The 24,012-nt window shown below is 41.9% G+C and overlaps 1 protein-coding gene and 1 long non-coding RNA gene across 2 annotated transcripts; one reads left to right on the forward strand and one right to left on the reverse strand.

Annotated features, from left to right (window-relative positions):
- The first annotated feature begins 685 nt into the window (after positions 1 to 685).
- LOC143843657 (uncharacterized) lies at positions 686 to 15,784 on the forward strand. The gene is made up of 4 exons (XR_013233634.1): positions 686 to 827; positions 1,882 to 1,979; positions 12,001 to 12,066; positions 13,703 to 15,784. It is a non-coding gene; the product is annotated as an uncharacterized LOC143843657 (long non-coding RNA).
- CLRN3 (clarin 3) lies at positions 9,459 to 23,220 on the reverse strand. The gene is made up of 3 exons (XM_077350103.1): positions 22,863 to 23,220; positions 15,734 to 15,910; positions 9,459 to 10,259 (listed from the first exon to the last, which is right to left on the reverse strand). Exons 1-3 carry the CDS (start codon positions 23,089 to 23,091, stop codon positions 9,985 to 9,987), a joined length of 681 nt encoding a protein of 226 aa, XP_077206218.1. The 5' UTR covers positions 23,092 to 23,220; the 3' UTR covers positions 9,459 to 9,984.
- Between the last annotated feature and the right edge of the window lie 792 nt (positions 23,221 to 24,012).

Here is a 24,012-nt window from a genome sequence, read left to right on the forward strand (position 1 = left end):
TATTTATCATACTTCTATACCGCCCTCTCCGGAGGCTCAGGGCGGTTTACATTATAACAGAGAACCATACATAAAACCTGTTTGGAAGGAAAATCTTAAAGGTTTTCTGTGTATTACCCATGCAATGTTTTACGTGAACTGCCCTAAGCCATATGGGAGGGCGGTATAAAAATCTAATAAATACATAAACAAACAAACAAACAAACAAATAAAATGGCTACCCACCTGAATTTAAAACCTCACAGATCTGTGCATCTCTTTCATTAGTATTTACAATGATTATGAAAATAGGGTGTATTGTAGTTAATATGAATTTGAAACGAATGCTCCATCTAAATGACCAATAACACTGACTGACAGAGAGCCTGCAATTTTCTTTCATTTTGTTCAGGAGTTTTTGGTTATTGCAGTGCCTGCCCACTATTTGTTTCACTTTTACAAGGCAGGTAGCATTTTCCTAATATAGACATAGAAACAGCACAATGTCCCTGAGGGGGAGGGGGAAGAGGGTCTTTCTTTTTTGGGTTGTCTGCTAGCTTTAGCCACTAGGAGTATATATGTATGTGAAGTATTCTTGTTTTGAAGGATGTGGGCTAGGATTTTGCCTTCCTGTCTCCTCCCAATGTCTGTCCTGCTGTGATAAAGTTTTCCTTGCAGCCTGGACTCCGCTGATTGCCTGCTGCTCTCCAAATCTTATCTTCCATCCATGCAAATCTGCTCCAAGATCCCCCTCTTACTGCCTGCTGTCCAGATGCATTTTTCTCCTTGTACCACCAAATGCCCTTGCCTCTTCAGCCTGCCGGTTCATCATACTTCAATTCTTCAAGGTAAATGTCTGCACTAGTGCAGTTTGTGTCACTATTTGGAATCTTTCCAATCATTTCCCCCATTTGTGCTCCTGTTAAATGTGGGTGCTTCACTGCTTCAACAAGGGAGGCCCATTATTCTACGGGTCTTAAATGTTACAGTTTGTGTATCCTCAGGGAATTCTACAACCCCCCTACGTTTTGTCCTGTTTGGAAGGAAAATCTTAAAGGTACAGGCCTGAGAAAAGGTTTTGATTGAGTCCAATGGGAAATAAAAATGAAACAGAATTAAGGAAAGGAAACAACCATAACAAAACCATGCAAAAAATAGTTTACCTTCTCTTCTATGAATGGGAAACTTGATTCACATGCACAGAGGCTTTTGAGTTTTGTTTCTAATATCCCTGTCTTTGAGCAAACTGGCTTTTACAGTATGGAAGCCACAGACTGATTTCACCCTTAAACTGACTTGGCCCTTGCCTGCTCAAGAAGGCAGAACATATGCCATCCTGCATGATTATGACTAATGTCTTGCTGCAAGGACCTCATGTTGAGAAAATGTTGAGGTCAGCGTTTTCTGGTGTGTTCAGCTCGTGTTCTCTGCCCTTGGGAGGCCTTTGCGATACACTAGGAACATCATTTTGCTCTCCTTATGTGACTATCTCTAAGTGTTGTCTGCTGTTTCTCAGTCCCACAGCGTATATCATGAAATATCAAAGAGGATATATGCATGAATATTAGGTTACTTGTGCTTTGGCGAGTGTTTGATCTCTCAGGAGAATTTCAGAAGGAAAGAAATGACGTACTTGCAGGTTGCATCAACCAAACATTTTAGGAGTAAAGTATAATGTATCTAGTGTACTTTGGAAAATAAATGTATAACTTTGCCACAGGAGTTCTTACGTGTGTGTTTTAACATTAAGAGGCTTTAACAGTCCATCTTCTGTCCCTGCCAGAATCTCTCTCTCTCTCTCTCTGGTTCCTTTTGTCTCTCTGTTCAGTCAATCACATGATAATGTACAGAGACTTATTACAAATAATAATATTCACTTCCTGTCATTACCCCATGTGCCAGTTCAATATCTGGAAAAGAGAACAGCCTATATGGAGCAAGGCCAAAATTACACATAAGTGATGAAGATTACATGAGGGAGGAGGCATATCAAATAGCTGGTAAGTAGTTCACACAATATGGAACTGTTGGAATATTCTCTTCATTCAATCTTTTGCAAGCTGCATCAAAACTGAAAACTCTGAAGTCTGTAGGATGGTTGCCAATTCCAGGATAGGAAATCCCTGGGAATTTGGGGGCAGAGCCTGAGGAAGGTGGAGTTTGGGGAGGAGAGGGAACTCAGCGGGGATATGGTACCATAGACTTTACCCGTCAGAACTGTTCTCTTGTCCAGGAGAACTGATCTCTTTAGTTCAGTTGTAATTCTGGGAGAATTCCAGCCACCACCTGGACTTTGGCAGCCCTACTAACAATACCCATTATTGCTGTGCTGAAGTTTACAATTGGATTCTAGGTCAATAGAATCAATAGGAAAGTTTCCAGAGGCAATTTAAAGGCACACTTTTGTAGTCTAGAAAGTTTCAGCTGTTTAAAGATTTTTACATGAATGCTGTCAAACTTATATGGACAATTTAGACAAGATCCTCCTATCAAAGATGATGCTATTCTCACCCCATTCCTGGCTTCTCCCTAGCTTCCCCTATCCGTAGCTTCAGCCCCTATTCCCCGTCTTTTATGCCCACCATTCTCACATGTTCCAGATTTAAAACAGTTACATTACTTCTGCTGTTCTCATTGCTGTCTACAAAAGTAAAGCCCCATGCAAAGGTTCACTGGGGATAGAAATCAGTGTATAAAGACATCAATTGCCAAGGGGGTCTACATACATATCCTCCTTATGTGCCATCCTTTCATTTTTGCAGGGTACAGATTGAACAGAGGGAGATTTTCACATGTGGTTCTGTGTACATTCAAATGACATGTTGAATGCATGTGTGGTCAAGGGTGGGGCCTGACACAGTCCCAATCCTTCCATTTCTGTTTAGAATACATCTTTGCTCAGGGCTTAGAGGGAACGTTACTAGAAATAGACTAGATATATAAGAGGTGCTGAGGCTTTCTGTAGTTTCAATACTTCATCTTCAGACCCTGGTTTATAGTGTGCAAGCTTTTTTTTAAACCCTCATGAGTTAATGCAGACTATTGTTCTCTGCCAACTTTTGTGCTCCATCATAACCTATGGCTGTATGGAGTGCACATAACTTTGGTTCCTTCTGTGTGAGTAAATCAAACCAAGCCTTTTTTAGAAACAGAAAAACAACATAGGGCTATTAAAGCTAGCTATGGCAGCATTTCCTGAGTTTAGGGTTGTCAGCTCCTGTGGTTTGGGGGCGGAGTCTAGGGAGGAAAGGTTTTAGAGTGGGAGGGAGCCCAGCAGGGAGTCCATCTTCCAAAGCAGCCATTTTCTCCAGGGAAACTGTAATTTCAGGAGATCTCCATGCCTTGCGTGGCATTTGTAACCCTAGTGGAGGTACAAGGGTGTTGCTGGATTTGGCTTTTGGTGCATGACAGTATACCAATAGTCTCAGTATATTGAGGAAAAGAAACAGTCCTCTTGTCATGGTCTGACATGGCTAGAAATGAGCACTAATAACAAGAAAATATGACTTCCTCAGGCTGAAACAGTCATGCAGATTGGCTTTTCATTTTATATAAAACTTGTTCTTAGACTTGGTTTACCTGATGCTTAAGACATTGTGGTGGATTCCTTAAACCCTAGAGAAAACAGAGGAAAATAATACCCAGAGATTTTTAAAAAAAACCCTAATACCTATTTATCAACCTATGGGGTTTCTCCCATATGTTTTCTTAAATCTACATGTGAATTACATTTATATGCAGCAATGTTTAAAAAACCAAAATTGTGTATAATGTTTGTAGGGAATCATCTTACATTTGGTAGGGTTGCCACCTGTGGGTCGGGATACAGAAGAAGAAGAAGAAGAGTTGGTTCTTATATGCCACTTTTCTCTACCCGAAGGAGGCTCAAAGCGGCTTGCAGTTGCCTTCCCTTTTCTCTCCCCACAACAGACACCCTGTGGGGTGGGTGAGGCTGAGAGTGCGCTGATATCACTGCTCGGTCAGAACAGCTTTCTCAGTGCCGTGGCGATCCCAAGGTCACTCAGCTGGCTGCATGTGGGGGAGTGCAGAATCGAACCTGGCATGCCAGATTAGGGGGCTTTCCGCACCGGGATCCTTGTAGCAAATTGTTTGCTGAACGAAAAATCGCCATTTAAAATAGTGGAATTCGTCATTATGCATACCTGACTTTGTAGTGGAATCCAGTTGCGTTTCCATCGTTTCCCACAAGCTTCCGGTCGCAGCAAAAATCGCTAGAAAGGAAGCGCTATTGCCAAGCTCGTCCCGCCCCTGGCCATCAAGCAGCCAATGGGCAGCCGTTAGCATGCTCCCAAACAGCCCCTTTCCCTTTAAGAAAGGTTTTAAAAAAAAAACCCACACACCCATTGCAACGAATATGTGTTGATTCGTTGCAATGGAGAGACCCATCCAGCTGGCAGGTGTGTTTGAGCTGTCGTTTCATCATTGCCACGCTCCCCCCAAGTGAAACCCCCCCCCCCCTCACGGGCCCGATTTTTGGCCAAAAACAGTGTAAAAAATAAAGGGAAAATACATCAGCAAACGGGCTTCTCTGTTGTTTGTGCTTAGTGACTGTAAAGAGACTGTAAAGAGCTTTGGGGAGGGACTGCAGCCGGGGAAGCTTCACTGGGTAAACGAAGGCTTGCCGGTGATTTGATCTCCGCTTGCTCGGAGAAATAAAAATGGCAATCGCTTCGCCGGAAGATCAGAGGAGAGAGCCAGGGGGAGGGACTTTGTAGAAACCACAACAATGGTAACGCACAGAACTTTCCCGCTAGTGTTGCAGATTGGTTGCAGGAGTGTAGCGCTTTCCGGAGGGTGAATCCACTTTTGGGGATTTCCCTGAAAGCGCTACAAGGAAGCGCTTTTTGCGGATCGGTTTCAGGTGTGTGGCAGATTGTCAACGACGTTGTGCATAATGGCAAAACTGTAGTGATTTCAATTGGCAGCCATTGTGCGATTTTGAAGGAGTGTGGAAAGACCCTAGAAGTTTGCACTCCTAACCACTACCTGGAAAACTGGGGGGGGGGGGTGGAGTCTGAGGAGGGCAAAGTTTGGGCAGGGACCTTTATGGATTATAGTGTCATAGATCCCACTTCCAAAGCTGTCATTTTCTCCAGGTGAACTGATCTCTGTCACCTGGTGGCCAGTTGTAATCCCAGGAGCTCTCCAGTCGCCACCTGATGGTTGGCAACTCTAGGCTTGTGTTCCTTGTGTAAATAGAGTCGCTTCTATTTACAATATAAGCTAAAGAGGCTAATCACTCTATAGCTTATATTTTGAAATGCAAACAGATAAATAACTGCCTCTTCAGCAGCAAAGACAGAAACATGCAGCAACAACAATGAAACCCATCCAGCCTTGCTGTGCAGTTGTTCTCCAGATGTGCATACATATAGTTGACTCGGGCTAGGACCTTTTCAAACTTAAAGGCAAACTTAAATGGACTCTGGGGAATGGTAGAGGACAATAAGGCCTGGAGGATCATTGTCCATGGGGTAGCGATGGGTTGGACACGACTTCGCACCTAACAACAACAACAACAACAAGGGCCATTTCAGTCCTGGCCCCAACCTAGTGGAATGAGCTCCTGGGAGATCTGAGGACACTGACGGAGCTGTCAAAGTTCCGCACGGCCTGTAAAATGGGGCTCTTCTACCACATTGAGGCCAAACTAAGATATAGCCCCCCCCCCCCCGGCTGTGCTCAACCATCTTGCAACCTCCCTCATGGACTGGCTGTGGGGAGAGGGACAGTTTTTAGCCATCTTGTAGCTGGATTTTTGTGTTTTATCAGGCAGGGGGTTTTACTGGGTTTTATGTCTAATGTAAATCACCTCGAGTCGTTCGAAAGAGGCGAACTAAAAATCAAGTAAATAAATAAATTAAATTAAATAACTTTTCACTGACTAAAGATCACAGATATCTGTGGTAGAAACTGAGTTTTAAATCTGGAGACTTTGTACACTACTCATGTTGTGACGATCAAGCAAGGAATCTTGATGTGCCTCAAAGAACAAATAAGGTGGAATAGCAGTCCTGAATCAATTATGTGCAAGAACCTCATGATTAGCTTATATGACCAAGCCAACATAAATTTCATGTGGTTTGTTGAGTAAGTCCTTTGGGAGATAGCTGGAGAGTGTATGTAGATTTCTCTATTGCAGATGTTTAAGCTGAAATAGATGCTTTGCGCCTGCCCAAAGCTGTATCGGCACACAGCCAAGCGCTTTCCCATTTTGCTTGGGCTGCACAAATTTTCACAGTGAGCTTCAGCGAGCAATTGTCACTGTTTTGCTGAGCCAACATCCATCACGCCATGTGATTAAATCTACAACCAGACATTGGGCATGATAGAAGCAAAGCATTTGTGTTATCAGGGAATCTGTGTCTTAAGCTTTGAAAAATAAATGGCTCAGCAGGACTCCAAAAATTGAATAACAGTAGGAGACGGTTATCGGCAGTGGACAACCCTTGGGAGATTTTCAGTTTTCATATAATAATCACCTTGAGTGTGGATGCTTATCTTGGTCTCCTTTCTGAAAATTCTCAGCTTGGAGCTTTCAGCCAAATGAATATCCTTTATGTCATTGGTACAGAACCTTTGAGATAAAAGGTGACATAAAGGAAAGTCCAGCAATTTCTGAAGAGAAGCATAGATGGATGTCAGTTGGCAGCTAGGGGTTGCTACAGCAATAGGGCCTTAAGGCCAACAGACATTAATGGCCTTTTAAGAAGGTTAAAAAGATGATTTGGTAGCTCAATATAAAAGGAATCAGTGTATGAAATATACTGTAACAGCAGTTCACCAACTTTAACAAGAGGACTCCTATTTTGAATTAAAACCTATAATGGACCACTTAAGGCCTCTGTTCCTCCTTTACTGGCAGATGCTGAAGAGCCCCTTTTCAAGTTAGATTCAAATAGATAGCTGTGTTGCTCTGAAGGAGCACAATAAAATTTTGTGCTACTTGCTTGCACTCGAAAGCTCACGCCTTGAATAAATCTTTGTTGGTCTTAAAGGTGCTACTGGACTCTGATTTTATTGTGCCTTTTCAAGTTGTGTGTGACAAATTGTACATGCCCTAAGGAGGCTACCATCCCTGTGTGTCTTCATAAAGGGGAGGGAAAAGTCACACAGCCACACAGCCATGGAACTATAATGATCTTAGGGTGGATGTGTGAGCGAGCAAGCATGCACACATTCTTTCACACACACATGCCTCCCAACTGAGTGCTGTGGGCAACATAACAGTACAACGGTTCAAAGAACCACCTTTTCTTCCAATGAACACTCCCCTACTAAAATTGACCAATCGGCAGGTTCATGCAAACGGGATGGTCTGCACACACGCACACACACCGGCCAAACTAACTCTGATTCTTCAGATTGTAATGTAGAGTCTATACTCCAGTAATCAACACAGAAATATTTGGGGGGGGGGACATAAAGGTTCAGAGTGCATATAGCATTCAAATTCCTTTGGATTTGGAGGTTCCATTTAGCTACAATGTGGCCAGCATTTGCCGAGGCTGCTTGTTGATGCGATGAGGGGGTGGCTGGGAGGCAAGAGTGACAGCCGGGTCCTTGGGCAGTGTGGGCAGCGAGACAGCAGCATGCTCACGCTGGGTGGTCCCAGCAGTGCCTATTTATTATTATTATTATTATTATTATTATTATTATTATTATTATTATTATTTAGATTTAGATTTAGATTTATTTCCCGCCACTCCCAAATGGCTCATGGCGAGTTACAGTGTCTTAAAACCCCATTAAAACTCCCATTAAAAGACTTAAAATCCATCACAACATGGCAGCACAATAATAAGATCCTCTTCCTACCCCCCTTCCTAAAAGGGGGGTCAGAGGAGAAGGAGGTCAACAGTGTTCAGGAAGAAGCCCGGGGGAGAGCAGTTGATGTACCACGGCAGCCCCAGCCTCAACTGTAGACCTGGTGGAAGAGCTCCATCTTGCAGGCCCTGTGGAACGTTGAAAGGTCCTGTAGGGCCTGCAGCTCTCCCGGGAGCTTGTTCCACCAGGTGGGGGCCAGGACCGAAAAGACCCTGGCCCTGGTCAAGGCTAGGCGTGCTTCCCAGGGCCAGGAACGACCAGAAGATTCTCACTCGCAGAGCACAGAGCCCTGCAGGGGGGCATAGGGTGGTAGGCAGTCCCTCAGGTATGTGGGTCCCAGCAATTTAAGGCAACATGTGCTAGGGCTTGGCCTCTCGCTCATGGCTCAATGGTAGACAGCTTCCCTCCCTCCCTGTGTATGGCTTTACAGTTTGGTATTAAGTTGTTAGAAGTGTTGTATTGTTACAGCTGCAGGGTTTTCCATGAGTAGGAGCTTGTTGGCAGGGGGCCCTGTCTCTGTACCAGGCACCCTGGGGTGTGGAGCCTCCTAAGAGGTGGCACAGTTATGGGCAGAGCTGACCCGGCTGGGAAGGCTTGGAGGCCCGTTTGCCAAGTGACCTGAGGATGGCCAACTTAGGTTGGTGTCCTTTGGCTCCCCCACCAAGGTTGCTTCCCTGTTAGAGGAGGATTCCAAGAAGCAAGGGGATCCAAGTTCCCTGCTGCAAACAGGGCGGATCTTCAGGGTGCCTCTAGGAGTCTGGGGATTAGACACCAGTCAGCTGACTGGCAGGCCAGGCTCCTTTCTCATGGTTGCCAACCTTTCCATTGGAATGTTAAATAAAAGCTGTGGCCGTGTAAAAAGCCAAAAAACAGTGTGTTGGGTCTCCTTCCAGCTAACATGCCCACCTGCAAGTCAATAAAGCTGATATTCTGTGAGCGTGTCCAGTCTTTTCAATAGGGGCTCAACATTTAATAATGGCCCCTCCTGTTAGATTCAGGAAAGTTTGATCTTCAGCAGTGATATTATGACCCATTATGCACGGGGCAGAATGCCCGCGCTGGCGGCGGCAGAAAATCCCCAATAATGCTCGCCGCCGCTGCCAGCGTGGGCATGTCGCGGCCTAGGGCTACGGAAGGCCCGCCTTGTGCAAAGCGGGAACTTCCACAGCTTCCTGGATACACTGGGCGGCAGCAGGGGCTGAGGTGGGCCGGCGCTGTGGTTAATGGCCTTTTGGCCCACCCGACCCCAACCTATGGTGTCCCTACAGGGACACCGCATGCCCCTGTGGGCTCCGCGAACCTGCAGAACTGGCAGGGGCAACCCCCTGTCCCCGCCGTAACATATGGAGGGGGCCCAGCCCCCCCACTCCCCACTGGCCCCTCCCCCCGACCGCTGCCGCTTACCGTAGCCAGCAGCGTTCCAGGCCTCCTGGCTCCGGCTCAATGGGCGTGTGTGCGCGCTACACCAGGGCAGCCCTGCACACCACGCCCGCAATGGCACGGCAGCAGCTCGGAGTAGCTGCTGCCGTGCATAATGGGCCTATGTGCGTCTGCTTAGCCTTTTTCTGCATGCTGCTTTCTCACAACAACTATCTCTCCCTGATTGATAACATTTTGCAGGAAAACCTGAATCCAAAGGAGAAAAGTTTATTTACAAAACAGAATGCTTTGAGTGATATATTTCAAACTAGATGTTCTAGTAAAATTCATAAGGGGTGGGGGAAAGGTGGAATGCATAGTTAGCCATACCAAACTTGTGACAGTTTTAGTCTACACGGTCTGTGGACTGCCAGGGGTTCATGATAAGTAGGTTGGTTTCCATGGGTGGCTGCTGAGTTTTGTTCAGACAAATTGTGAAAGGCAATTCTAAAGTGACCAACTCTAAGAGTCTTTAAAAACTATTTTCTGCTAACTGTAGTGCTTTCCTCTGGTGGAAGAACTTTTTCCATGGGAGAGAATGCTACCATTAGCAGGATCTATTTGCAGATTCAACCATATGCTTTGCCATTATCCGTTCCAGTTGTTAACACAGCGTTGTTTTATTTTAGTCAGGTAAGCAGAAACCTTGTACTTAATGGTTGATGCTTAGGATCTGAGTAAGTCAGCATGCCTTACTTACAGGTGACTGATAGTCTTGAAATAAAGTTACAGATGCTATTAAAATAAAATTCCATCTTTTGGAGCACTTTCCATGGGTCGCTCTTGTTCCTTCCTTTTTGAATATCTTGCTTTTTGGTAGAAAACAATTATAATGATGTTTGCAGCATTTAAAAAGACTATAAGAAGCATGATCCAGTATGAATATCCATAATAGTTGCGTAGTTTGTATGGTGTTGAAGGAGGAGAAGATGTTTTGGTGGCCATTCGAACAGATAGTTCATTTGCTTCCACATTCACAGCAAACAGTATCAAGGTCAGAAAAATGCAGATACCTAAAAAAATTGAGATGTAAATGTTGCAGAAATAGTATTTTTGAAAGAACAATTGGCATATAATAGTAATATGAAGTCTGAGAAGGGTGGTTCTCCCCTCTGCCCCTGTTAACCATTTTAAAACAGCAGCACAATTCTCCAGGAAGAAGTACTACATCTTTAGTAGTCTGCATTACCTGAATTTTAATGAATGTATTTCTCTAGATAGTCTAGACCTGAAATAATGGTTTATATCAAAAAGTAAATTTTAGCCTTTATTTTTGGAATGCATTTTAATTTTTTTCTTTATTTAAAGTACACTTTTCTCACTGAGACTCAAGGTGGATTACACAGGGGTCGTCCAAACGGGCCCTCCAAAGTCAAAGGGCTGGCCCATTATATGGGAAAGCTGCCTTCTTGTACAGTGGGTCTAACCAGATGTGCAGGATGCTTACAGGTGCCTCATAATTATACACTTACAAATGTGTAATGACAGCTTAGGCTCATGAGCCACCTGGGAAAGAGCCACCTGGGAAACAGAAGCAGCTTCAGGGTGTTATGTATTTTGTAGTTTTTTCTGATGCATCTCAGTGATTGGAATATCTCCCTTGTCCTGGGCCCAATAGAATATATTTCCCCAGAATTGTTGCCTGATCAATGTCATTGTTAGATTTGCTATTATTGTGCAACCACTTTTAAAAAATCAAACTATTTTTGCTTGCAGTTTAAGTCTTTCAATTACATATATCAGCTATACTGTTTTCTATCAAATGAGGCACTGTTGGTGAAAGGGTAGAGTGTCAAAACTCCAACAGAATTCTCACTGAAGGGTTGGCAGGCTATTTCCAACCTTCACCATTCATTAAACTCATGAAAAATATATACAGTATTGAAATTGGGATTGTGAAAGGATATGGATGGTGGGGTTTTGTACAAATGTTATTGCTTCTATTTGTATTACTTATAAGGATAATGGATTAAAACACTGAATTTATCTAAGAAATATTGGCCACAGTCCAAAAGAGCTGTTGAGGTTTAAAAGCTTCTTGTCTCTGCAGCTGTTACTGCGAAAAACTCTCACGGGTTCCCACATACATATGAATTCATGGCTCATTTAGATTGTAGCTATTGACTCTAATATTCAGTATGCTATACAAAAAAGTATTCATTTTCTTTTGGTGAAACTTGTTTCAGTTTCATTTAAGGAGGACATGGTTTATTTCTCCAGCCAGTGAGACAGCACTGTCACTGATGTGTAAACTAAACATATTGGGAAAGTATACTTAGCAGCACAATTCTGTCTTATGACCAGGTCTGTATTAGTCTGTTGGTTGGTAAATACCTTTGTCAGTTATATGTCTATTCTTTCACCTTTTCTTTATCAGTAATGGTGGACAAGCTTCCCTGAATGTCCACTTTCTCACCATTACAGATCTTTCTGTACAGTGCTTAGCTGCAGTGTATTATACATTACTTTTAGAAGATCTTTCAGTCTTCATACAGTAAGATCTAAACCAAAGAGGCCTGGCTTTATTATGACTGGGCAGATGAGGTTACAGTCCCCATTCTGTCATGAAACTCACTGGGTGATCCTGGGCCAATGAATCTTCTTGGCTTAAACTACCTCACAGGGTTGTAGAATGGAAAGGAGGGACCATGGACCTGAGCTCATTAATGCAAAGGCAGGATTAAACAAATAAATTGAAATAAATAAGCAGACAATCCACAAAATATTATTCAGAAGAATAACATGATGTTTTAGTGGTTTACAGGCAATGGACTCCACTCATTTTGGCAAGAATTTAACTGAAGACTGTGATGCAGCACAGTGAGTAAAAAGATATGTTTGTGCACACATATGAAACACAGGCTCATCTAATTGTTTATGGCAATTGCCAATAAATGTGTCAAACTGGTGAAGTGGTCACAGATCATGCCACGGTTGAAATGCAGGGGAGAGAGAATTATTCCTGCTGAGCATTCTAGATTTGGCTTCATGGTGTGTTTGGCAGACAGAATGGAAGGTTTTGTTTTGTTTTGTTTTTTAATGGACAAGGAAGTAGGTACTTGTTTGCTCCAGAACCTTGTACTGGTTGTGCTAGCCTGATCTGATCAGATCTCAGAAGCTAAGTGGGGCCAATCCAGGCTAGTATTTCTATGGGAAAACTCCAAGGATTTGGGTGGTAGTTCCTCCCAAGGAACACTAGGGGTCATGATGTGAAGATGGGAAAGGGCAAAACCACCTCTGAGTGTGCCTTGCCTGGCTGTCAAACGATCCCCAGATCTCATGGGTATATCACACTCACCATACAGTAAATAAATAATAATAAGTAACTGGTTGTATTGGAAAGATGAGTACTTTTATAAAGACAATTTATTCGGCAATGTGTTTTAAATGCTTAAAACTATTTTTTCTCTTTAATAGTACAATTCTGAACAGAGTTATACCTTTCTAAGAGACCACAGCTAAGCAGGTCTTCTCAGAATCCTACTTAGATCTATTTAATGTGGCTTATTCTCAGGAAAGTATATTCTTAAGATTACCCTTAAAGTCTCTGCACTTAGAGGAATCATAGAAGCATAGAGTTGGAAGGGGCCTCCAGGGTCATCTAGTCTACCTCCTGCACAATGCAGGAACTCACAACTACCTGCCCACCCACAGTGGAAGAGGCGGAAGAGAGCAACATGCCTTATATGCATCGCGCTTCCGCCTGTCAATCAATTCAGGCAACCAATCCTCTTCCTCCATATTCTGACACAATTTAAAGGTCCCGCGATGCCCACTATTTTTTTAAATCATACTTCAACGTTGCCATACCTATGAATATAATCATAGCTACATACTGCTTTTTAATGCCACCCCTTATGGAATCATGAGTGGGCTTGTGCACAAAGGGCCTGATTTGGTCGCCTTGGCTTCGGTGCCCATGAAAGTCAAAGGCACCATAGATTGTAATGGGAATTTCGGCGTTCCTGCCTTTCCTGGGGCCAGGGGGATGGGGTTGAGGTACAGCCTTCAAACTTTCAGGGTAGCTCTGGGAGGCTCTTCCCTGACTCCCCTCCAAATTTCAAAATGATTGGTCCAAGGGGCCCCCATCCCACCATTATAACCAGTGGGGAGTCAGTTCCATAGGATATAATGGAGCAGATGGAGCACCATTTTTGGGAACCCCTAAATGTGGTCCCCTTGGACAAATCATTTTGAAATTTGGAGGGGAGTCTGGGAAGACCCTGAAAGTTTGAAGGCTGCACCTCAACCCCCCACCCCCAGGCCCCAGGAAAGGTGGGAATGCCGACATTCCCATTATAGTCTATGGTGCCATTGACTTCCATGGGCACTGAAGCCAAAGTGGCTGAGTCCTTTGATAAATGAGTAAATTAATATCATTCCTGATTTTTGGGGGCAGGGGGAGAAAACTTTTGAAAGGTACACTTTGTTGAATGATATATTCTTTAATTTCTAGCATCACCTACACGCATGTCCATCTATTTGTTGCTCCAGGAAGTTCGCCATTTTTAAAAAGGTAATTCTAAACCCCGGGAACAAGGGAGAGGGAGTCACAAGCAAGGGCAGGATGCTGCAGATGACTTTAGCACGTTTGAGCCTCCATACCTTCCTTCTGCTGGTTGCCTGCTGTTTGCTCTCCATAAGCTAGTGCCTTTTAGGTTGGTGAATCCTCTTTTTGGGTTTCCCAGATAAGCATTTTAAAATAGAGGATGTAGCGAGCAGTTTGCAGTCCAGATGCAGGGTGTGGGCGACATCATATGGAGGGGTCAAAATATATTGTCTTCATTAGGTAAGTATTATGCTACATTTATGGCATGCAGAAATGCCCTTAGTCATTACAGTCATCTGCTCTAACTGCTCAAGGACTAACTGTTTGATGATTTGTTCTAAAAGTTTGCCAGCTATAGACTTCAAAGTTGATGGGTTGGTAGTTACTCAGATCCTCCTTTTCCTCCTTCTTGAAGATGGGAACAACATTTGCCTACCTCTAATCTTCTGGCACTTCATCTGTTCTCCAAGAATTGTCAGAAATAATGGATAGAGGCACAGAAATTACATCTGCAAGTTCTTTTAGTACCTTTGGTTTTATTTAAAGAAACTAAGTGTTTATGGATTACATGTATAGTGATCCTAGGCCATAACTCCCGTCCCTCATCAGGTGAAATGACTCTGCCATGATTCCCCTCACAAGAGAAGACTGAGAAGTAGGAATTGAGCAGTTCAGCTCTCTCTTTATCACTTGTTACAATGTCCCTTTCTTGTTCCCACAATGGTCCTACCATATCCCTATTCTTTTTCTTACTTTGAAAATAACTAAAGAACCTTTTTCATTGTTTTTAGCATTTCTTGGTAGCCTAAGCTCATGCTAAACTATAGCTTTTCTAACACTCTTCCTACCAGCATTAGTTATTTGTTTATATTTCTCCTTGGTCATAAGGTCTTCCTTCCATTTCCTAAATGAATCTTTTTATTATTCAAGTATTTTGAAAGCTGTTTATGGAGCCACCCTGGTTTCTTTAGGTTCCTCCTTGTTTTAATTCTCAAGGGAATTGTCTGTGATTGTGTCTTCAGTATTTCACTTTTGAGAAACTCCCAACCGTCTTGGACTTCCATCTCCTTCAGTTTTTCTGACCACAGGATTCTACCCAACATAACTTTAAGTTTGCTAAAATTTGCCTTCCTGTAGTCCAGCCTGTATGTATGACTACAGACAGCTTTTCTCTTCCCCAAGATCATAAAGTCTAAAATCACATGGTCACTGCTACCAAGGGTGCCCACAACTTTTACCTTGTCAACCAGTTCTTCCCTATTGGTGAGAATCGAGTCTAAAATAGCAGACCCCCTGGTTGCCCTTTCCACTTTCTGGGAAATGAAGTTGTCAGCAAGACAAGTCAAAATTTTATTGGCCTTTTCATTTTTTAGCAGAGCTGGTCTTCCAACATATACCTGGGTAATTGAAATCTCCCATGACCACTAGACCCCATCTCTCTGAGAATTTTGTAATCTGGTTTAGGAGCATCTTTTACAAGTCCTCTGCCTGGTCTGGTGGTCTATAACAGACCCCTACCATAATCCCACTATTATTTCCTACTCCTTTTATTTTTACCCAAAGACTCTCAGCTGAACTCTCATGCTCAGACACATATATCTCCTCACAAGTATATATATTCTTAACATAGCTACTCATCCCCCCTTCTGTCTATCCCTTTTAAATAAGTTGTACCCATCAATCCCATTATTCCAGGAGGAGCACAACTCTCTTTAGGATAGCACTCCTTGCTAGTGATTTTGGAAGATATCTTGTCACTCAGTCTTTCTGTCTACAACTATGCCCACATATCATCTGCAAGTTAGAAATTGCTGCAGAGTTTTTGTGGCCTAATTTCACAGGCAAATATACTAGAAGTATTGTTTAGGTGGTATAATCATGCTGCATTACAAGGGATTTTATGGGGAAAATATTTATATTGTCATTTATACTACTTACTTGATATGGAATTCCAGGTATAGGCTCCGACAGGCCCTAAAAAGGTCTGATAGGGATTGCTGACAGCATTATAGCAGGTAAACCCTGCACTCAGGAAGGAGCTGAGCAAGCTGAGAACTAGAAGAATGATAATCAGGATATTGAAAGTCTTCACTGTACCGTCCATCAAGTCTGCAACTGAAAAATAATACTGCAAGGTTAACATGGAAGACTAATGTATTACTGGAGAATATTGAATTAATGTATTACAGGTAAAAATGGCGTGTGAATAGCCTTGTGTGAATTCAGTGTCCTTTGTACCCAGATATGATGGAAGGGTGCAGGGAACTAAGATGCGTAACTTTGACTTCTTTAGTAATAAGGAAGTTCCCTAATCTTCTTTCTCTTGTTCTTCTCTAATTGTTCTACCCTAGTCCCTTATGATACAAAAGGATTTCTGAACAACTGACAGTTTAGGCATACAATTTTACCACAGAGGTTAGATCACTGACTCTTTAGAGAATAACAATAAGAAATTGAACTTTATTAAATATATGGATATTCTTAAATAAATGATGTTTCAATATATTATTAATTGTGAAGCAGATTTTATTACTGAGAGAATTGTACTTTTTTTCTCTGGGAATCTTCACAGCCATGAAGCAATCGCCTCAGGTGAATAAAGTTTCCCTCAGGGCTAGAGAATGGTCCTTTCACTGACATACTTCTCTTTCTTAGCCCACATTTCCTCAGTCTTTCAATACCACACTTCCCTTTCAGAGCTCTCCTGAATTTAGCTGCTCAGCTGTCTTAGCACCTGGGCAAGCAATGCTTTTTCCCCCAGAATAATATTCCCCAGTATGCACCAGAGTTTGGATTTCTTGCCCCCAAACGTCTTTTAAGCCTGCCCCTTATTTGTTCTCCAAAGCTGTATTTAAAAACAGGACTGAATCCATATCCCCCCCCCTCCAAGCTCTTCTGTCTGAGTGCCTCACTTGACTGACTTTTCTGAATCCCCTTTCAGACTGGCTTCAATCTGACTAGCCTTTCTCTCACTTTTTCCCTACTCCTGCCCCACTCCTTCTTAGCCTGTCAGTCCAATACACTGATTCTGCCTGTTGTTAACAGTTTATGGGCTGTGATCTGCATAGATACAAACAAACCTTGTACGTATTATTATTTTCTTTCTTTTTTCCCTCCTCTTTTTGACCATTTATGCCCTGAAGGTTTCATGTCAGGCTGCAGGCTGGAGTTTTAGTCATGGCAGGGTGCCCCACCCACATGGGGGAGCATTTGGCCTGGTGCACCTTATCCACTCCCGATTTGTGCTCCTGCACGGGAGCTGGAGCAGTGAAGTTCCCAGTGCATAAACAGTCTTTATGAGTTTTCTTTTACCATTTTTTCTGGATCCTATCACAGTTTGCTATAACAAGCATGTTGCTGGGAAACAGTATATTAGCATAAAGTGCTATACACATTTGTAGAAAATGAGACCCTCTGCAACAGCACTCTGGAGTGCATTCAAGCACATGGTGATTGATGACTCAATTTTATGCCTGATTTTTATTTATATCAGTCCGTGTATGCAAATAGTAGAATTCAAACTGTGATTTTGATTGAAGGTCAGAGGCAAAGGTAGGCCCAATGACCACTTTTTATTTCCAGATTTGTTGGTCAAATGACACGTTACCCAGATTATTGTTCGTTTTGAATTACATTTTTCAAATTCTATCAGTCTGTCAGTCATGAAACACCCATCATGCAAACATCATGTAAATACACAACATTAAACAGGAGTAGACGACTACAAAAAGACACACAATATAAATGCTTTTGCACAAGTTGAAGTTTGCTGCTCACAAAAGCATTATCAAAGATAAACAAGGGAAGGAACTGACTGACCAACAAAGCATCAAGAACAGATGGCGGGAATACACAAAAGAACTGTATGCAGAACAGAAGGTTGCTCTCTTTAAAATCAAAACAAAATAGAAATACAACTTGAACTGGCCATTCTTGAGGATGAAGTTGAACGGGCCTTGAGTCAATTGTCAAACAAGGTCCCAGGCATTGACATCATATCCGTGGAATTTGCTAAGACCAAAATCATTACAGTTTTGTGCCAGAAAATGTGGGAAACTAATAATTGGCCAGAGGAGTGGAAATGATCTGTGTTCATCCCATTACCCAAAAAGAATGACTCAAAAAACTGTTCCAATTACTGTACAATAGCCCTCATTTCTCATGCTAGTAAGATCTTGCTTTAAAACATACAACAATGCATAGCAACAACCATTAAAAGGGAATTACCAGATGTTCAAGGTGGCTTTTGACAGGGGTATGGCACTCATGACCACATAGCAAATTTGTGCTGGATTCTGGAAAAGTCATGGGAATATCAGGAGGATGTCTATATCTGCTTTATTGACTACAAGAAAGCTTTTGATAATGTGGATCACAAAAAATTGTGGGAAGCCTTGCAAAATTTGGGGGTGCCAGAGCATTTGACCAAACTGATACAGTCACTCTACACAAACCTACAATCCACTGTACGTATACTATTTGGTGACACTGACTGATTCAAAATAGAGAAAGAAGTGTGCCAAGGTTGTATTCTTTCCCCTTTCCTGTTTAACTTGTATGCTGAAATCATTATGAGAGGGATTGAACTCAAAGAATCAAACACTGGATTTAAGATTGCAGGAAGGAACATAAATAATCTTCAGCATGTTGATGACAGTACCCTCCTGTCAGAAACTAAGGAAGGCCTAAAACAGTTGTTTACAAAAGTCAACAGTTGTTTACAAAGTAAGCTAGAAATTTAGCTTTTTCTTAAACACCAAAAAGACAGACATGCAAAAAACAGACATGTCAGAATTAGCTTTAAACGAATACCAGTTTTTGAGACTAACACACAGTATAAAAATGCTGGTAAAATTTAACACCTTAATAGGAACCCTAGGTAAACAGAAACATTTTGGCCTGTTACATAAAAGAAGAATAATGTAGGCACCAGAGAAGGCTTAGGATGAAAGACATTCTACAGGTGAGATGCCATTATTGGAATATATTACCTGCCCCCAGAACACCTGGCCATAGTAATCCATGCAATGGTCACCTCTAGATTGGATTACTGTAATTCATTCTACATAGGCCTACATTTGACCCTAATATGGAAATTACAGCTGGTCCAAAATGCTGCTGTGCAGGTCCTCACTAGAACACCATGGAGGGCCCACATCAAACTGGTACTGCAGCAGCTACATTGGTTCTCACCTTCAAGGCCATACGTGGTCAGGGCCCAGCATATCCAAGGGACTGCCTTTATGAATATGTCTCTTGGAAGGTGCTGCACTCAGCCACAGCAAACTGGTACTCCCTGGTCCCAAAGAAATCTGACTGGCCTTAACCATAGAATCATAGAGTTGGAAGGGATCTCCAGGTCCAACCCTCTGTACAATGCAGGAACTCACAACTACCTGCCTACCCACAGTGACTCTAATTTCATGTCCAAGTGATCCCCACTCACCAAAAATCTCCAGAATTCAGCCAGGCCTGGAGGAAATTCAACTCATTCCACAGTGGTGACCAGCAATACCCTGGATATGCAAGCAAGGGCCACAAGAAACAAACACTGGCACATCCCTTCCTGCCCTCCCATTCACAATCTGCCTAAGTTAATAAAATCAGCATGACTATCTAGCCTTTGTTTAAAAATGTCCAGAGCCAGGGCTTTTTCCACGTTGGCTCCTGCCTGGTAGAATGAGCTCCCAGAGGACATCAAGACTCTGATGGAACTGAAGAAGAAGAGTTGGTTCTTATACTCCACTTTTCACTATCCCAAGGAGTCTGCAAGTAGCTTATAATCACCTTCCCTTCCTCTTCCCACAACAGAAGTAGGTGAGGCTAAGGGAATTCTGACAGGGCTGCTCGGTCAGAACAGCACTATCAGGTCTGTGATGAGCCTAAGATCACCCATCTGGCTGCATGCAAAGGAGTGGGACATCAAACCCAGCTTGCCAGATTAGAAGCCACCACTCTTAACTACTATACCACGCTGGCTCTCTGGCACAGTTCCACAGGGCCTGCAAGACAAAGCTCTTCTGCCAGGCTTATGGTTGAGATGTGTTCAGACAGTCATATAAACTGAACATTAATGGGCTTTCCCTGCACATCATCCCTGCTCATTTTCCTCAATTCAAAATCGTTTTTAATCCAACTGGTTTAGCCAACTAGATCTGGTGGCTAGGTTATGGTGCCTATCAATTACAAATTGTTGATTTTAACTGTTAACTATTTATTCATATTAACAGATGTATTTTATGCCAATAGATGTAAACTGCCCTGATTAAATAGGGGCAGTTTATGAATGCAAATGCTAAATTAATAAATGTCACTTACCTCAGGCCTTTTGGGAGAGAGATAGTATTGAAATGTTTTAACTGAACAGGTAGAAGTGTCAAAATTCTGGCAACATATTTCAAATAATGTTTATTTAGACAGATTGCTGGCACTTTGGTAGTAGGCAGCAGTAGGTAATATAGTTGGAATGGAAATTCAGGTAATAGCCTTTCAGGTCAATGTTTAAATTTAAAATGTTTTATTTAAATAAGACTTTTAACAATGTTCAGAGGTGACCAACGCTTTCGGAAAGTGAGTTAGTAGGAGCCATGGTTGTGAATGTTGCACTATATAAATTGTTAGTGGCAGCCTCTTAACATTTTGAGTTTTATGTGCTCTGCACTGTTAATTTACAAAATATAAAACAGGAGATCAGATTTATTGTTCAGTAGAGATGCAGTCACAATAAATTTGTGGGATAATATCTAAGGTCTTAGTTAGTTTGCAGCTAGGCTACTAATTAACTGACCTTTTAATATACAAGCAAACTGCTCTTGCCAGCAAATTCCTTGCAGCCCAAGCACTGCTTTGTAATGGCAAAAATAATCTATCTCACACACACTGCAGAGTCTTACAGCACATTCTACTTTCTGGGCTTCACACCCAGTCTCCATTGTAATCAGCAGGAATTCTGTATTTGCAGAAGTGATGCATGAGAAATCAGTGTCCAATGATGTCTAGACATGTGTGTGCAATTGAGGGCAATTGAAATCTTCCTTAAAGATTTCATGTTAGGTACAAAAATAAAATTATGCCATACTGGATCAGACCCCCCACTACTCCAAAATTTTGCTTTGTAACAGTGTCCAGCCAGATGTGTCTTTACCTTCATAACAGACCAGGAAGACAATGGCCTTCTTCTGTCTTGTCTTCATAATGTGTATTTGTAATACCCTTAACTTGGAGGCTCCTCTAAGCTGTATATGTATGTATATAGGCCCATGCAGTTCTTAAGTTTTGGCATACCATGTATTAACAGCTTAGTTTAAAAACTGAATTGCTGCCTTTACTGAGTAGTTATTTTGTGTAGGCCTACACTGCAGTCTCCACTGCAAATTTCCAAATACCTAGGATTAAAGATACATTTCTTCATTGGGTTATTGGAACTTGAGGTTTAGAAATGTCCATTTGGAAGTCTTTAAAACTGGACTTGCTTGAGGGTGCTGAAATTTTGATGAATGTTATATGAAGTATTAAGCACTGTCAAATCTGATGGTCTGATTTTTAGGAATGTTCAGATTATTATAAAGGGTAGATTATTTGATAAATCTCTACATAATATATAGCTGCTGTTATGGCACAATATAAAAGCAAGAGCAGACCACTTTTTCTAGTATCTGCTGGGTCGATTTAGTATCTGCTGGGTCACCAATTTGGTGTAGTGGTTAGGAGTGCGGACTTCTAATCTGGCATGCCGGGTTCGATTCTGCGCTCCCCCACATGCAACCAGCTGGGTGACCTTGGGCTCACCATGGCACTGATAAAACTGTTCTGACCGAGCAGTGATATCAGGGCTCTCTCAGCCTCACCCACCCCACAGGGTGTCTGTTGTGGGGAGAGGAATGGGAAGTCGACTGTAAGCCGCTTTGAGCCTCCTTCGGGTAGGGAAAAGCGGCATATAAGAACCAACTCTTCCTCTTCTTCTTCTTCTATTGCAACACTTCTTGTTATAGGCCAGTCACACCATTTACCTAAGGGTAGGACAACAGTTCTGAGAATATGGTGCCTGTACAATATAGTGAATGGGATTAATGTTTACATTACTTGTATATATCACAGGCACCTTCTTCTAACAATTTATGGAATCTTCCATGACTGCTAAATTATAGATTTTCACACAAATGTTATGTTGTATTACTGCTTTAGTAACAACTTGCTTCTTTGTTTCTATTAAAAGCACAGCAATTATTATTTGAAAAGTTGGTATGCCATATAGTTTAATCTTTACTCCCTCTCTTTCTCTCTTAGGTGCATTTATTACGTACCCATCTAGCTTTGTAGAAGCTCTGTCCTTGGGAATTATAACCATATGATCAATTTGGAGACCGCTGAGGGAACTTTTTACCATGGAGATAAGAAACCCAGAACTCTTACTTTGATTTCATTGGGATTCTCAAAGCCTAAATATGTGTCGGATGGCATCCAGAAAAGGATGCCAAAATATTAAAAATCAAATGGTATCCTAAAGCCAGTTCTAACTAGCTCACATGCACAATTAGCACATCTCATGACCTGTCTACTTGGACAAGCAGTATAACATTGAAAGAATGAACTCATGCAAGACTGCAGGTCCTCTAGGGAAGAGGCAATCCTGTATGGCTTTGCTTCTCAAGTATTAGACTGGTCATGTGAGTAAATTGGTAATATTTGTGTGGGTTGTCTATGATGTCACCTGTTTCACATTCAGAATATATAGAACATTGACATTTCTTGAAATTCAAAATAGAAGCATTTCCCAGTGAAATGCCTGATTTGTCTGTGACAAATTTCAACAATGCAGTTATATGATAAAATGAAAAAAACTATTTTGCTTGTCCTGCATACCTAAAAATGAGTTGATAATTTTAAAAGACCCAATGTTGAACATTTTCTTCTCCATTTTTACTTTACAACTCCTTGCTTTCCGTCGATAAGTCTAGTCTGCCATAAAAGTAACTGTATAAACAAATTAAAGTTCTCAGCATCAGTCTACATAAAATACATCAAGCCAAACCACTCCAATAAAAACTACATTCACTGTAGTAGTTACCTTGGAAATGGGTGTCTGGTACAGCAAGTCCGTGAACCACCTTTGATGACCACTGTCCTTCAAAAAGCCCATATGTAAAGAAGATTGTTGTATTGGCCATCCCGGAAGTAAAACTAATCTCACTTGAAATCCAATGTTTTGTTGCAAGAACTAGGCAAATTATCACAAAGGAGCAAATGCTGATGAAAGAAGCAGAGGCAAACATCAAGGACTTTCTCTTGGAAGGCATTTTTTTCAGGGAGTCAAGCAGGATTTCCCCCTAGGTACTTTGGTTCTTTTGGTGAGAAATTCAGTGAATGAAGGATTCCCTTCTGCTGTTAAAGAAAGGGAGCATTTATTGATGTTTCTGTTGACATAGATTTATAACAATAACCTTTGAACTAACAGCTGTGGTAACGAAGTTGTAAAATAACTGAACTTTGGTCTCCAGTAAGATGTTACTATAGTGACAAGAAACTTACATCTGCCATGAAGAACAAAGATCTGGAAGTTTTCCATAATCAAGTAACTTATTGAATTGCAGCTGAATAAGAAACAAAACCTAAATCATAATCATAATTTCATGGAAAGTTTTTATTTACCGTTACAACATGCACCATTTCGCTCATCTTAAATGGTCCCAGAGTGCTCTTTGGTCAATTACTAAAACCTATGTGTGTCCTTGGGATGATTTTGGCTTCCCAATGGGCCGAATATTTCCCCCATAGAAGTAACTTCAGGTCAATTCCATGATGTCACCTTCCCTCTAAGCAAAAGAAAGGAAGCCAAAGAAATGAAATATTGTTTACTGTATGAAAGACTGTGGTATGCTGTCTCATGTCTGCCACAGGCCTTGGATCTTTACAAATAGGATTTGGATATTCTCCTGCAAAGACATTCCATTTTCATAACCAGGCACATAGGGAAGAAGGTATGACTACTCCAAATGTATAACTTGAACAACCTCCCATTTTTACTTATGAAATTAAAGCCTTGTGAAATGTTCACATCCTCTTCCAGGTGAGTTTTCAGGTCCCAGGGAAAAAATTAGGCTCCTAGGAGTGGCTTCCAAATCTGACATAACCTTATGTAATCATCGCAAAATACCGATTTCCCTTTCCTTGTCATGCTGCAATTCTGGGCCCAAACAGGGGCAAGACCATCTGAAGGG

This window comes from Paroedura picta, chromosome 8 (genome assembly GCF_049243985.1).
Source record: "Paroedura picta isolate Pp20150507F chromosome 8, Ppicta_v3.0, whole genome shotgun sequence".
Classification (NCBI taxonomy): Eukaryota; Metazoa; Chordata; class Lepidosauria; order Squamata; family Gekkonidae; genus Paroedura; species Paroedura picta.